Raw genomic sequence first — 16000 nt, forward strand, 5'->3', positions numbered from 1 at the left:
ATTGCGATATAATTAGTCTTTGTCTTTCTAATGGTATGATGTCGTGCTGTTGGCTATTCATGGCAGCCCAAGAGGTGGGCTACAGGTTGTGAATATTATATAATAAAAAAAATATCCAAATTGCTCGCAAGTGGGAGTATGAATGGGCATTGTCCAAACATAGAAACCCGAGCCATTGCTCGCTGTTGAAAATAAAGCTTTAGCTCCCATGTATACCGTTGTGTGTGGGTTGCGTTAGCGATAGCCAGCTATCGTGTCTGTGACCTTCAGCGAGGCAGTTACACTGTAACGTTACTCTGCATTCCGTTGTCCGCTCATTATGAATGCCCTTGTTGATTCACCTTGGTGTGTGTGTGTGTGTGTGTGTGTGTGTGTGTGTGTGTGTGTGTGTGTGTGTGAGTGTGAGTGTGAGTGAGAGAGAGAGAGAGAGAGAGAGAGAGAGAGAGACGTAAAACCATTGTTGTATCCCTTAATTGAAAGATCAGCTGAACATCCAATAGGCCTACATGGTTTATATCACTTGCAATGAATCGAGAGGACACCTGTTTGAGAACGGCCAAGGTTCACAACAAGACTGTTCACCATGTAAGCCAATACAAAATTATTGTTTGGGGACATCTTGTGGATGTATTACGCAACACAAGTTGGTGGGATTGGAAAGTGGTAAAAATAGAGCAAGTAGGTTGTAGTTCTTCTTGGATCGATTAAGTATGTATTGATTTTTATCACGGATTAACGAAGTAGCCTAAATAATATTTCATCTGGGGGATATTATAGAACGCCCATTATCGGGGAAAAAAAAGCCCCGACAGGGCGAACAGAACACCGATGCGCCGCGGAGGAGTCTTGCTTCGCCCTGAAGGGCTTGTTTTTCCCGATAATGACAGGCGACTTTCTATACATTATCCCGCTTATTAATTAGTCAATTAAAATATACGACTCAAACGGAGAAGGGAGGGGGCGCGGGAGCAATCGCCAGGGCGCCCGAAACCGTCACCGTAGTACGCAGGACAATGCAACAACAAACCCTGAGTGGTTCAACCCTAAACTCTTGGCCCCTACATTTGGCTGTCCTGCCTATGCAGTGGGCCGACCCTACCCACATACATTTTTATTTTTGAATCTACGTTTCGAAGAGGATTTCAGTTGTAAAGCATTTCATATTAAAAGACAAGATTCTGTAAGCAACACACACACAGTATATGCCAGGACTATGTGTTTTACCAACTAAGAACAAAACCCCACAGAAACCAAATTTATTATTACTATTTATTTACTATTTTTTTTTTTTTTACTATTGTTTTTCTTTATTATTGCTTTGTATTTTATGCATTTGAACCCCCAAATTATGGAGATTCAGTATATGAGTTTCTGAATTTGTGATTTGTAGAATAGAATTTGTGCACCTTCAATGAAACATTTTTTGCAAAAAAGTTAGCAAATCCTCAGGCATTTTTCTCTCTGACTTCAATTTACAAATGGCTGACCCTCTATTTTTATTTTCTATGACTACACTCTGCCTTCCGCTCTCAAAGGTTCTCAGTTGTTTTGCTCCAACAATAGCTTAATTTTCTTTGTGTTTTCCTCTGCCTGACTTTTTCTGCGTTTTGCTTCATATACGCCCCTAATTCCAATTTCATTGCATTTACAGGCTCCATTTTTTAGATACAGGTCGGGCTCTATAGGTAACAGAAGCGCCAGAATCATATTGGGGGTGCATAATCCATCAGGCGATTTCTCATGCTTGTATTTTCTAAAAGCGCAAAAGAGTTTAGGGTTAGGGGCCCCCTCACCCTTTCGGTCATTGTTTACATTTGTCAAAGTAACATTATGCTGTAGCCTATATGAACGCACAAACGGATGCCCTAGTGCTTATGCTAGCAACTGATTTACACGTTGATCATTACTGACTGCAGCCTAGTGAAGTGATGATGTAGTCTATCCTCGATTTTTAGTCCTCCAAAATCATAAATCGTACAAGTTTTAAGAACAAATACAGATGATACGGCAGCAGTGCACAGCGATTTACAAGATAAATGTGGTGCTGGGTGAGACAGCTGAGCTTGCATAGTTTCTGGTTTGTAGCCCAAGCCGTAGGTCGAAGCATCCGATTGACTTGTGGACATGACACGATGACCAAGAGGAAAGAGCAGACATAATTTTAAGCTATGCTGTGATATATGAATAATAGTTCATACTGCAACCACATCTGCGAAACCATGATGTGGAGAAATGTAATTATTATTATTTATTCTTTTTAAAGTGGTGGTGCGATTGCACCACCATTTCCAGCGCCTCTGTTAGGGGCATCATCAAGAATGCCTCTTGACCGAAGTTCCATGAGGCCACAGGTCCAGCAGGTGACAGTCTCCCTCCTTAGCCATATGGATCAGCACCATTCCAATGGCTTGACTAACAAAGCCCTAAGCTAGCTTTTCTACCTTTTATAGCTGGTTGTGGACAATTTCCTTAATCATCTCGTGGTTTGGAGGTGGAGTGCGGGTCTTTCAACATCCTACACCCTCACCCAGGCGACCCAGCCGGGATTGATCAAGTCCCGACTTGTGTCTACGTAGCATGTACCAACGTATCGCCCCTCTTGATCCACAGCCATCTAGAGGCCTTCTCAGCTGCCTCTGTGGTGGTCTTAATGGCCTTTCTCTGGTGTCCACCTTTGATACCAAGCAGGCTGTATGCTTTGCAGAAAGATCACGCTGCAAAGCTGCTATATTGCCCACCACTATTGGCACACATCGGACCCGCCACCCCCGTCTGCGGTAAACCTCCACTAAGTTGGCGTACTTGGCGTGCTACCTCTCATTGGCTTCTGACATGCCCTCCTCCCAGGGAACTGTCAACTCCAGTAGGACCACCTGTTTTATTGAATCTGAGGACAGAACTACGTCTGGTCTCAGGGTGGTTTCCACAATGTGCTCTGGGAATCTGAGCTGCTTCCCCAGGTTGGCCTTCATCTGCCATTCCGGTGTGGTTCCAAGGAGACCTACTTCCCCCCTTGGCGGGGGCTTAGGCTTCTCCCCTGCTCGGACAAGGGCAATCGCCTGCCTTGCTGTTCGTAGAGGCTGGTTATGAGGGATGCTGGTGGAGATGGCCTCTGCTATCGCCTTCAGCACCTGATCAAGACGCCAAGTGTAACATCCTTGTCTTAGGGCTTTTGGGAAACAGCTGAGGATATGCTCTACGATCCAGCAGTTAGCAGACGTAAAACCAAGTCTAAAGGGAAGAGTCGAAAAAGCATGAAATCAAAACATTGTAGATGACTACTGTAGGAATACAAATATTAAAATACCCTTCTGAAACCTTCATCCGCTCATACCTGTTTACTTGTATTCGGTAGAAATGAAACAGGAAATGCGATGTCCAGGCTCTGCACCGCCCCCCCCACGACCAGTAAAGCAATTTCCTCCATGGGAGTGCCCTATTTATGAAGAATAAATCGTATCTGATGACGAAAAGCCATTTTATAAACGCCATTATTCAATTAGAATTTCAATCTACAAACTTCTGATTGCATTCATAATTTAGGATTGATCAACTGATTTACTGAGGAAATGTAATTGTTTAGGGTTAGGGTATTTTGTATTAGTTGCTTAAAATAATGTGTTGGGTATATAACTCTCCCACTCCACATAAATTGATATATACATATATATATGTAGGTAAATATATATATGTAAATATCTAAATATATGTATGTCTATATAAACCCAATGCATTGTCATGAATATAGGCCAAAACGCATGTTCTTCTTTTCAAACAAGATAATTTATTTATTCCGTCCACTTTTTAAAAAGCTGAAGTTTCCCTGTCTAAGCCTGATAGAACAGTTAATACACTTCAGTCATTATATAAGCCAAGCCAATGAGACAAAAAAACATTAGTTGAACACTTTATTTTGTGTTTGTCCAAGAAAACGTTAATATTTTAATTGTAGTTTTAAAAATATGTTTTATAAATAACATTAACAAATTAACAATCCACAATAAATGTATCTATTTACAAAATCATAGGAAAATTCATTGTCCTATTTCAATAAATAAATATGATTAAAATCCAAATCTAATGACATCTAATCAACACAACTAGGCAAAGTATTGAGGGTGCACAATTAGTTTCATAAACATACAAAAAACACAGACCAACAGTTTAAGCTCTTACGCAACAAGATAATATTAATAATAATAATAATTATCATCCAATTAATTTTTTAAGAAACACTAAAGAAATCATCTATCTACAAATGTGCACTCCCAATCTTAGGGAAAAGAGCTACATATAAAAAGGTGCTTAAATTGCACTGTGCAAAAGAGATGTCAACACGTCAACTCATCCACCAATGCTAAGCTCCGGGAGATATACCAACTCTGAGCTACTATTGTGAAAATCCAATGTAACCCCTTTACACAATTAATCATTCAAGTCACCAGGTTTCAAGGAGGACAGCGGGAGGGAGAGAGAAACCCACCACGTAGTCCCTACACTATTGGCTCGATCCAGTCGACTCACTAGCTGTGAATGTGGGCAAACACCAAGTCAATCATGTCAGGCAAACAGGATGCTCTGGCCACCTCCACCGCCGTGTGCCCACTGGTGTTGGCGTGCTTCAGGTCCGACCGGGGCGCCAGGAACTCAACCACATCCCGGTGACCCTCCCTGATTGCGATGTGGATGGGCAGTGTGCCGTTCTTATCTGGGATGTTCACAGAAGCGCCGTGCTCCACCAGAACCTGCAGGGTTTCCAGAAAGCCTGTCTGGGCTGCGTCATGGGCCGGTGTGATGCCGTGTCTGTCCTGGGCATTGGGGTTGGCTCCGTGTTCCAACAGCAGACTGGCTATCTTGGTGTTCCCCATCATCATCACCTTTGACATCAAGAGTAGTCAGAAATTAGGTCTGATCTTTTACTGTTCTACATGGACTTCAATGGGATGTGTCTAATTCGTTTTCTTTGAACATTGTTTGCAATGGATAAACAAGTGTCATTTAATTTGACATACCAGTTCTTAATACTATAATCCACGTGCTGGTCTCATAATAAATGGTTTAAGGCAGGTTAAAGATTCATTAACATGTAATAGAGAGTAATACTGGCCACCGTATACCCGAATTTTAGGTGTGTATGATTAGTACGGTAAGTCGATTTCTACAGCAAGGAGATTAATACCTGCAAGGCCGTTCTGCCAAATTCATTGACTGTATCGGGAGGCACCCGGCATTCCTCCAGAATCCTCCGTACATCATTTGTGTTTCCTTTGGCTGCTGCCGACGTTAAAGCTCTTCCCGCATCCATCTGGCTGAGGACCATGGTAAATATCCGTCTGTTTGTCGAGATAAAACGCGAATGCAGCTAAAATAAGAGTTGAGCACATCTATTCGGAAACCAAACAGAAGATAGCCCATCCTTGTACGTGCGTAAAAATGCTGAAAAATAAATCATGTTTACCAATGTATCCGGCCTGATCAGTTCCCATTTCTTCCCAACCCAATTCCACAACGACCCAATTTAAGCTAGGTTAACTATGTTGTACAACGTAAAGGTAGGTATATCCAGTAAATCATGTTATTCTTTCCTAGATGTGTCAGGAATACGGAACATTAGCACTCCGGCTAACGAAGGCTAACATTGAAGAGAGAACAGCAATAAAGGATTATAGCAGTCGCTTATTACATACCTTGTTCGTATCGACAAAATCCAGACACTAGGTTGTCCTTACACCCGTTAGAATTTGAAGTAAGTGAATTTAAAAGGTATCAAGGAACGAAATGTTTGTCAACATTAGAAAATAAGACATTTGCGCGCTGAGATCTAAACTCTAGTGTTCCTCAGCTACAAATTTACAAACACAGCCGAGAACCCAAGGTGACCAATCAGAGTTCGTCTTGTGGGTGCTGCCTCTCCATAAATGGCAACAGGGGCGGAGTCAAGCTCGCTTACTCTGCGATCACTGTGGCAACAATAGCAGCCGACCAATGAGGTTTCCGAGCGCAGAAAGCGGGCTATTCGTATACGTTGATGTCCTCAAAGAGTAGCCCATTCATTTGTTTGGAGAAAATCTTCAGAATCAAGTGCGAAAAGGGCGGTCTAATTGATTTTGCGCGGAATAAGGTGGACGCGATTGCCTAATGTATGGAAAAGTACTGAAGTCATCAAAATATGGCGGTTATTTGATGATACATTAAAAACAGCAAAAAATTAAAACTTTAAGTACTTGTAACAAAACAAAACATGTGGTTATAGAATCAACTTTATGTTAAACTACATTTTAATACCATTTCAACAATTAGCTGATTAAAACATTCAAACCACTGAATTCATAGTGCTATATAAAAGGTAGCAGAAAAGTCCACATCAAACAGGGCAGTGAAATTTTAAGACATTCATTTGGAGTGCAATTAAGAATTCTTGTCAGAAGGTCCTGGTACTGGAATATACATTTGTAGATTTTAGGAATTTGTCCTCAGCTGGTAATCTAGACCAAAATAGAGAAAAGTATTACCAAGTGTGGCTCATTCTAAGGTTCTACATCTACTCATTATGTATACAGCCTATACAACATGATGCACTTCAGTAATCCTAGATAATCAAATGAAAATGTTGAGCTGCTTACCTCCACTCTGTGTGATATAACGAACCCAGGGCAGGGCCTGATAGCCGCTTTTCTCTATGATCTTCATATATCGCACCTGGGGCAGGTATGTTAGAAGTGGTTGGGGCAACAAACAGGATAGCAGGTTAATGCCACAACATACTGTTTACACAGGTTTTGAATAGACAAGCCAAGTGCACACAGAGCATGTTGAAGCAACAATGACTCAGCTATTCAGGAGAAGTCAGATGTGTCTCAGAACAAATAAAATGTGTTTCACACACACACACACACACACACACACAGACACACAGACTCACAGACTCACAGACTCACACACACACACACACACACACACACACACACACACACACACACACACACACACACACACACACACACACACACACACACACACACACACACACACACACACACACACCTGAATCCCTGAGACGGTGAAATAAGGGATCTCAAAGTTGACAGTGATCGGGGGCCGGCCTTCCAGCTCATCGTTCTCCACACTGGGGAGCCCGAAGTGAGCCCTCATCAGGAACTCCTTTCCTCCCTGGAAACAGCCCAAAAAACATGCTAACAGTTCACTACAAGATAACCTGGATGTAAACACAAAAATAGGTTCAAAATAAAACACAGACACAAGGCGAGGCCTTACCTCTTAATATTTGTGTCCTGAAAAGGCGTCATATAAATATAAATTATTATTAATAACATTAGTAAATAATGCATTGTTCTTACAGGGAAAGACTTGATGGTCCACACAACCAGGTTCTTCTCTGGGACGTATTTAGCGTGGCCGGTGCTCGCTTTGAACTTGGGTGAGTCAGCGTCGCTGGGGACTGGAATCCTCACCTCCACGTTGTTTGCCACAGACTGCTTCTTGAACTGTCCCTTAGCCTAGGACAGGTCAGGAAAGCACGTAGGGTTAGTGCACCGTGGACAAGATAAGAGCCTTATATATTGCACATACTTAATTATGCGTTTATCTATTTAATTTAAAATAGTTTATTTTCCTTCACTGCACCGACTTATTAAAAAGAACAAACATCCTTGTGTCTGCAACCTGGCGATGAAGCACCTTCAGCGTCTGATTATGCAAGTTATATTGTTCATTTCATACTGTAATGGTTCACACTACCAGGTACTACATTTACTACATATCAGAGGGCTGGCTTCAATTTATCGGAAGAAAACAACACTGTGCTGTTGCATTGTTCCCCTTGCATGCACGTCATCTAAAGATTAAGTCAACATACTGGCTCACTTGTTTTGATTAGATTTTTAGCCAACCATAGAAGTATATGGCACTGAAGGCAAGTTTATTTAACCGTTTGCTAGACAGGTGAACAGGAGAAATACATTGCATATTATTACTCTTCAGAAACTTGATTAGGTCCCTGTCCTTTCAGTAAATCCATACCTTGACCATGATCTCCACTCTACTGTGAGAGAACTTCTCTATGACCGACTCTATCCATATGAGAGGCTTCACCTGGATGGAGTAAAAAGACAAACCATTGACACTAAAAATGGGTAAATTAAAATATAATGTAACATGTGCTCAGTAAACCTATAATGCCTAAATGATTCAATAGTACAAAATGTTATGATTTTTTTTATTTGAATGATCTAATGCAGATTATTATAATGCATGACAACCTATTTGAGTTGTTATATCGTTTTAATTCATTAGAGCAAATTAAAATCAACACACAAGTGAAAACAGGGTTCGACTTCTAAGAAAATGCAAAGATGGTAAAAACGTTGTAATGGACACAACCTGCTCAATGCTAACTATTAAAAATAAGAAGTTGAGTGGGACTGACGTGTGTGTTAATTCGGTAGGACATGAGCTCCGACTCCCCGTCCGGAGGGATGAAGGAGATGGTGCGGTCACTATCGAAGCGGGACAGACGGACACACTGGTGGAACTTGACATCCTCCATTGTCACCGTCTTGCCCTTGTCACCTGAAACAAACACCGGCAGCCATGTTGGAAATCAATCGGGTTTACAAACAGCTCTGTGACTCCACACATTAAGATGTTCCACCGCCTGGCAGGGGGCGCACAATGACAGAAGGACACAGACACAGACACAGACACAGACACAGACACAGACACAGACACAGACACAGACACAGACAGACAGACAGACAGACAGACAGACAGACAGACAGACAGACAGACAGACAGACAGACAGACAGACAGACAGACAGACAGACAGACAGACAGACAGACAGACTCCATGTCCATGTCCATGATAAGAACCGTCTGTTATTTGATTTACTTCCACCTCCCACAGTAACTGAATATAAATAGAACCACCTGGCATCAACCATTGCACCCTAGTCATCCTGGAATGGAGTTTCCTCTCTTCCAAGGGTTTCTCAGATACGTACGTCCAGTGAGGGCGAAGAGGACCCGGTCGTTGAGGCCGAGTCGTAACTCCGGCATGCCGGAGAGCATGGTCTTCAGTTTGATGCTGCCCACGATATCACTGCTCATCACGCTCCCGTTAGCATTCACCTGGAACATAACACATAATCCATTACCCTCCACAGGTAATGATTCAAATAATATTAATGATGATAGTGGGACCTTCAGTGACACCCGGAGTCAGGACTGCGGTTTAATGCTGCAAATCCAATGTTTGAAACAATAGTCAAAAGCAACTATCGACTACATGTTTGCTTGACAACGCAGAAAGAATATGATCGAAGGGCCACGGAAGAATATTTGACATCCAGCTGATAAGAGGAAAATAACAACTTTATAGATAAAAGTAACTAATATCCAATCATTGTTGGCAACTGTGGTATAAGCGTAATAAACCACAAGTCCTCAGGCGAAGCTGAGGATGCTTCCTTCTGCCTGAGTACATTGCTGTCCAATCACTGGACACCCATAGAACATAAGACCCCGGCCCAATTAACACTCAGAGGTTGTCTATCATTACTGAACCCATTACTTTATTATTACTAAAAAGGTTTTTCCATATGCTGAGGAGAATTTTGAGTAAGGCCAGATACATAGACGAATATGCTTTGTAAAAAGACTTGTTTGTTAGAAAAGTGGATTTATAGGTCTGATCCTTTCATAGATAAAGAGTTCACAATTTCCCCATCAGTTGTACTATCTGCGGTAATCATATTGCAGATCTGAACTTGCGCAATAAGAAGTCTACCATGTAATTACAGCCATCGTACCAGAACATTGATGGACTCAATGACGTCGATGAAGACCTCGTTCTTCTTGTACTTGATGCCCTCTGACCTCCAGGACACAGCGTTGGTGACCGTGGTGGGGACCTTGCTTTTAGCCACCTCCAGCTTAGTTCCCTCCTGAGTAATGTATCTGCACAAGATAGATGATGGAGCTTTTTCATTAATTGATCAATTGTGCGCATGTATGTTACAGGGTGTAATCTAAATGCACTAGTTTAGTACACAAGCATCTAATTGTATCAACGCAGTGGATGTGACGATATAATACATGCATGATTATTATTATTATTACATTCAAAAGTCATTATCCCTTTAACATCAAAAAATGTATAGTTTGACCAAAGGCAAATAATTAGTCGATTATTCTCAGTGTTTCAGAGACACTGAAACCATACTTTAACCTTTCATTGTTTCTTTGGGCTCTAGTTAATGTAATTTGCTATGAGTTATTACATGTCATGGTTTTAGAAGATCAATCGATAAACATCAATAAATCGACTGATTGAAAGGAAAGGTTCAAGTGTCTTACTCCTGTAGGATCTTGCTGTCGGTGGTCTGGGGGAAGCCAAAGTCCATCAGCTCATCCAGAAGCTCGTAGACCACCACAAAGTTGTCTTGGATACTCTCCTCCTCAAGCTCTTTGAAGTACTCGGTGAACACCTGCCGTTCCCAGATGGGCGCACATCAACTACAGGCTGATTGCTCCTTCTTTGCTTAAATCACTCCTTCTTTGCATAATTCATCTCTTTTTCCATCTCATCTTACATTTTTTATAAAGTTATAATTCTTGTTTTAGCTTTTCATTGTACATGTGCCCGTTACACTTTCATGACTATATATAAACATGGAGGTTTTGACCTTCGATTATATATAGTCTCCCAACAATGTGTTTATCAGCCCCTCTTTCTGGGCCCTGTTCAGATCTGCAGGTGTCAGGTGGGCCTCATATGGGAAGTGGTCCTGCGGTCCCTTGTGAATACGATGAATGGGCGCATCATTTCAAGGTCCCCCACCAGCCCTCACGCACACATTGGATGAGACAGAGAAGGACATACCTCCACCAGCTTGTACAGGAAGGCGTAGACCAGGGACGCGTTGGAGTTTTTGTTTGTCGTGGCCACCACTGTAAACTGGCTCAGGTCAACGGGTTACCACAGTGAATGAGGAACAGATTAACATTTAATAACAATATATTACAATTTAACACACACGCACGCACGCATGCACGCATTCATCATTCATTCCATGTTTGTAGATGTTTTTCCTGGCCGGGACTGTAAGTATAGGGTTAAGGATACGGTACAGGTTGCTGTGCTTGATCCACAAGAAGTGGACGCTGCCGTGCAGCAGAACAGGGCTCAGAAGTCCATCCTCTTCCTCTTGCATGAGTAAGGGCAGGAAATGGTCGATCTCGGCCATGTCTACGTCGCCTTTGTAGTTACGGCATATCAACACCTGGGAATGGAGCGTGACCCCACAGGGTCAATGTTGAGCGTTAGAGCCTTATACTGTTGTGTTGGGAAGGCCACCATCACAAGAAGTCATTTATTCATCAGTTCTAATTACAATACAACACATTTTGATTGAAATGATCGTCAAAACTTTAAGTTAAAGTACTCTTTATTGCACAAAAATAAGTAAAATATCTTTTTTTTTATATACAAAGAAAGAGCTAGATGACAAAAACGTGCAAAAAGTAAAGCATATTTCTGATAGCATAGTCAAGAGGTGTAATAGGATCAGAATTCCTAACAATGACAAAGCAACGCGTGAACTAACGGGAAGAATGGCATGTAGTCGCGGTACACGAGAGAGAACCGGTATGCCTGACAGCAAATAGCAATCAATTATATCCAAGCTATAAACATGCAGTGGGATAGGACACTTGATTTAAGAGTCAATCCCAGTATAGTTATTTCCTGCAGTAGATCAAAGCGGAAATTGCCCGCTGAAGTTTTGGAGCAGGCCTAAAGGTTGTTTCAGCAAACAGTCGCGCATGATGTTTCCGGAAGTGGAGCCCAACTGAAACACCATCGCAGACTCCGATTAATATTTAACGACTACCTTATTAATGTTTAACGACAAAAGCCACGGCTACAATTCAACTTTTAGAAAAATATTATGGGAAATGTCTACAAATTTTAGCTCGGAATAACGTGTCATTGTGTAGCCAACGATGCCCCTCGACTAACAATACCCCCAGCTGAACTTACCTTTCCCTTCAGATCCAGCAGGAACACAGCGGAGACAGACATTGTTCTGTTTAAAAGCCGAACCCAAAAGCCGAAACAACAATGTCTAAATAAATGCAAATTTGTTCACCCAATGTCTATAATTCTATGATGTCATTTCTCTGCTAAAAACAGTGTGCAAAATAGCCTAAAAGGGGACCATGGACTCCACCGTTCCTTTTCCTGGAGATAGTGTTCGACGTCACCAGCCTCAGGTAAAACATTGACAGGTTATGCGCTCACCTGAATCGTGGAAGTGGGCTGCGCTGCGGGAACTGGCCGCAAGAGTGCAATGTAGATGTATATTCATCATGATCGTCTAGTTCTTCTCTACCATGAATGAGTATCATTGTCTAGTTTCGCTTTTTTAAACAACTTTTTTTACTGAGCCAATCTTACTTTCCCCCCCATTTATTTAATTAGTCTTTTTTAAATGTAATTTGAAATAAAATAATACCTGTGTTGCAAACTAAAATCTGTTGCTTATCACTGATTTAATAGTAAACCTTAAATCACACTGAATTTCCATAATGAATCCCCAGTACCAGAGCAGCAAATATATTCACATGTCAGACCAGTTATGCATCCAACGTACTCTCACTTCGCTCACGAAAAGTTAACGTATTAGGTTTATGTAAATGTTATAGTAAATGTTAGGCCTATAGGTCTATTATTACTGCTAGAATAGCTTTGAGGTTAATAATTAACCTAAAATCCTAACAAACCAGTCCTGTTTTATAAAGAACCGTCATTGCAAATTGTCTTTAAACGAACGAACCCATATTCTACCCGGGGTTATGACGAGGGCAGCGAGCCGGCCTAACGCACCATGTGCCGGGCAGTGGTCCACGGTAACTTTTTAGTACAGTTTGCTTTATTTAAGTCGACTGATGGCTCGTTCACGCAAGCGATCGGCATTATCTTGCAGTACTTAGCTACCACCTCAGGGGAGCACCAAAGTGTTCTGAGACGTGCGCTAGTGTTGACGTTGTTCTTAAAAAAAACATAATAATCAGTTACATCTTTCCTCACATGTAATTCTCGGAAGATCATTAAAACATATTTGTGTTGGTTTTTAGTATTTGGGCTAATTGATAGGCTTACTGCCAGTGAGTAGGCCTATAATTAGGGATTTAACCGATTGCAGAATTCTCGACTAAATGAACCAATTCTTGGTTATCGTGTTAATATTAGCTTCCGCATAATGTTTTTTTTTTTCATGAAGCTCCTTTTGCAAACCTAGTCCAGCAGTATTTAAATAACGCGTTGTTTGCATCTTGTTCCATTGACAAGCGTAGTTTCTGCCTCGGTCGATTCAGCGTTTAGGTCTCCCACCGGTCATCCATCAACCGCAACATTAGGTTACATATAGATGACCTTGTTGATCCCGGAGGAAGTTGTTTATTACAGTAGCTCAGCTCAAGCCAGAGCCATCAATGTAAATACAGAATAGAATAAACACAACCAGCAATATAAACACAAGATACACATGTAGATATTCTAATTATAAGTACAATATGCATCTAACCAAATGCAGAACGTAATAAAATATGTTGACCCTAATATAAATAAAAAATGCAATAAAATGAAACTTGTGACATGCTGTCCCCGATTTGTCATTTCCAGAGACGAGTCAAGTGTTGCAGAAACAGACCCTCAGATTCCCATAACCCTTTCCCTGCGGGGCAGTTTTTGCAATAATACTTAATCAGGGAAACTACAGAGTCACATTCTACCATAATTTTATTTGGCTTGTCCTCGATCCCCCCCCCCAACCCCCCCCCCCCCCACACACACCACACACACCCACACCCCGCCCTCCCTCCCTCCCTGCTGAGTTGAGCTAGGTTGCCTGGTGTACCTGTTGGTCTTGTTATGCCTTTCTTGTGTCGTCACGCCGACACAGAAACATTCTGTGGTTGTCAGGGCATCACCTGGACGCGCAGGTTTTTTGTCTCCTCATTGTCTCAGAGGACGACAGGGCCCCGCCCGCCTCCCTCACGACACAGTGTGGTGTGAGGTTAGACCCCGCCCCCTTTGTGACCACGTCGGCCAATGCCGTGGCATCGGCAATGTGTAAATCGAGATGAGGTGAGGAGGCAATTTACAAACAGCACTGCCCTTAATGACCAAACAACTCTCCCTCTCTCTCTCTCTCTCTCTCTCTCTCTCTCTCTCTCTCTCTCTCTCTCTCTCTCTCTCTCTCTATCTTCTCTCTCTCCACACCAACACACACACACAAACACACACACACACACACACACACACACACACACACACACACACACACACAAACATGCACACACACAAACACGCACACACACACTCTCTCTCCATCCCTAGGGGCCGGATCTGTATCATTCGTTTCAGGTGTGTGTGTGATACTCCCTGGAGTCATGGACAAACACACAAACAAAAACAAACAGACACACACACGCACAGCCATTTGACTGGCCGTTTGTGAAGTGAGTTACAAACACCGTAATGACAAAATGATGATGACGATGAGGAGGAGGATGATGATGAAGGTAAAAGTGATTGGCAGATGTCTGCCACTGTGGACTCTGTTGAGACTCTTTTTCCTGCAGGTTTTGGGTTCAGCCTTTGCTGTTTGTGCTACTGCATGGACCTCCCTCAGAGGTGGTCGTATCAGAGGTGCTTCAACAGAAGCCACTTCTTTGTTCACACGTCTAAAAGCCGGGCCGCACAAGAGGAAGGGTCCCGCTATCTTCAGGCCCCGACGTCGGTCACATCTCGGTCACATCTTCCTCACGCCCCGTCACACCATCGTTTCACATGATCTGTGTGTGTGTGTCTGTGTGTCTTGGGGGAGGGGGGGTTGCTTGGTGGAACTCTAAGATGGGCTGGGAGTGGGGGTGGGATAAGGGGGCAAGGGCAAATACCATGTTAGTAAAAAGAATGAAGTTAGAGTAGGAGAATGAGGCCCGTCAGGTTGCTGCTATGGAACAGCCTGGTGAGGCCTCCATGGCTCAGAGCATCTCGGAGGACGGAATGTGGATCTAGGGGCCAGAATGACAACATTCCACACTTTTTCTCTGCTATGCATGATGCATCTCTGCTGATGCACGCATACACACACACACACATACATGCACACGCACACACAAACATACAGACACACACATTCCCGAAAACAGACACACACGCATATACATACACACAATCACAGACAAACACACACACACACACACACACACACACACACACACACACACACACACACACACACACACACACACACACACGAACAAGCACACGCACACACAGCCTCAATGTTTCCCCATTGCATGCTTGCTGGGGGCCAGAGAAGTTCTGAAAAAAGAAGTTTCCACTAGATCTGAACAGTAACAGTGCAAAGTGTGGCTAGCCTTAGTGTGACCTACCATCGAATGTAGACGGAGGGAGCTCGGGTTTAGACACTTCCTTCATGCTGAAGGAAGTGTCTGCTTGAAGAGATGGGACCGATTCAAAGAAGAGCATGCAGCCACTTCTCTTTTCAAGGCAAGGTGGAAGTGGAAGAAGTTCCTATAAGACGATCAACCTGTGTATAAATCGTTAAAATATACATTGGGAAATTTAAAAGTGGAACATTGTTTCCACTCACCAGATCAAAAAAGGGCAAGAGGGTGCAACAAATCGTTATCAAAGAGTGGACATATCCGTGCGTATGTGCACGTGACACAAGGTCAAGTTTTTGTCTTTGTTTCGATGCGTTCTTTAGATGCTTGGCTGTCAGATACCATGAAACCATGACCAATGAGAGAAGCATCCTAACACATATGAGCACATGTTATGCATTGCTATCTTAGAGCTATCTATTTTACACCTCCTCTGTATGAAACTGTGTTTGGCTGCCCTCCTTGCACACTGCCTAAACACACATGGAAACACGCACACACACA

The 16000-nt window shown here is 42.5% G+C and overlaps 2 protein-coding genes across 3 annotated transcripts; both read right to left on the reverse strand.

The window, feature by feature from the left end:
- Window positions 1-3727: 3727 nt before the first annotated feature.
- Window positions 3728-5879, reverse strand: cdkn2d (cyclin-dependent kinase inhibitor 2D (p19, inhibits CDK4)). Of its 2 annotated transcripts, none has more exons than XM_056586045.1 (3): window positions 5688-5879; window positions 5180-5309; window positions 3728-4877 (listed from the first exon to the last, which is right to left on the reverse strand). In XM_056586045.1, exons 2-3 carry the CDS (start codon window positions 5303-5305, stop codon window positions 4524-4526), a joined length of 480 nt encoding a protein of 159 aa, XP_056442020.1. In that variant the 5' UTR covers window positions 5306-5309; window positions 5688-5879; the 3' UTR covers window positions 3728-4523. The 2 variants fall into 2 exon arrangements, with proteins under 2 accessions (XP_056442020.1, XP_056442019.1); XM_056586044.1 differs by having other exon boundaries at window positions 3734-4877; window positions 5180-5333; window positions 5688-5875.
- A 369-nt stretch (window positions 5880-6248) lies between these two features.
- On the reverse strand, window positions 6249-12307 carry ap1m2 (adaptor related protein complex 1 subunit mu 2). Its single transcript, XM_056586043.1, has 12 exons — window positions 12060-12307; window positions 11145-11301; window positions 10902-10969; window positions 10376-10506; window positions 9829-9976; window positions 9022-9148; window positions 8447-8589; window positions 8041-8112; window positions 7359-7517; window positions 7045-7170; window positions 6624-6699; window positions 6249-6485 (listed from the first exon to the last, which is right to left on the reverse strand). Exons 1-12 carry the CDS (start codon window positions 12099-12101, stop codon window positions 6460-6462), a joined length of 1275 nt encoding a protein of 424 aa, XP_056442018.1. The 5' UTR covers window positions 12102-12307; the 3' UTR covers window positions 6249-6459.
- Between the last annotated feature and the right edge of the window lie 3693 nt (window positions 12308-16000).

The sequence above is a fragment of the Gadus chalcogrammus genome, chromosome 3 (genome assembly GCF_026213295.1).
Source record: "Gadus chalcogrammus isolate NIFS_2021 chromosome 3, NIFS_Gcha_1.0, whole genome shotgun sequence".
Lineage (NCBI taxonomy): Eukaryota > Metazoa > Chordata > Actinopteri > Gadiformes > Gadidae > Gadus > Gadus chalcogrammus.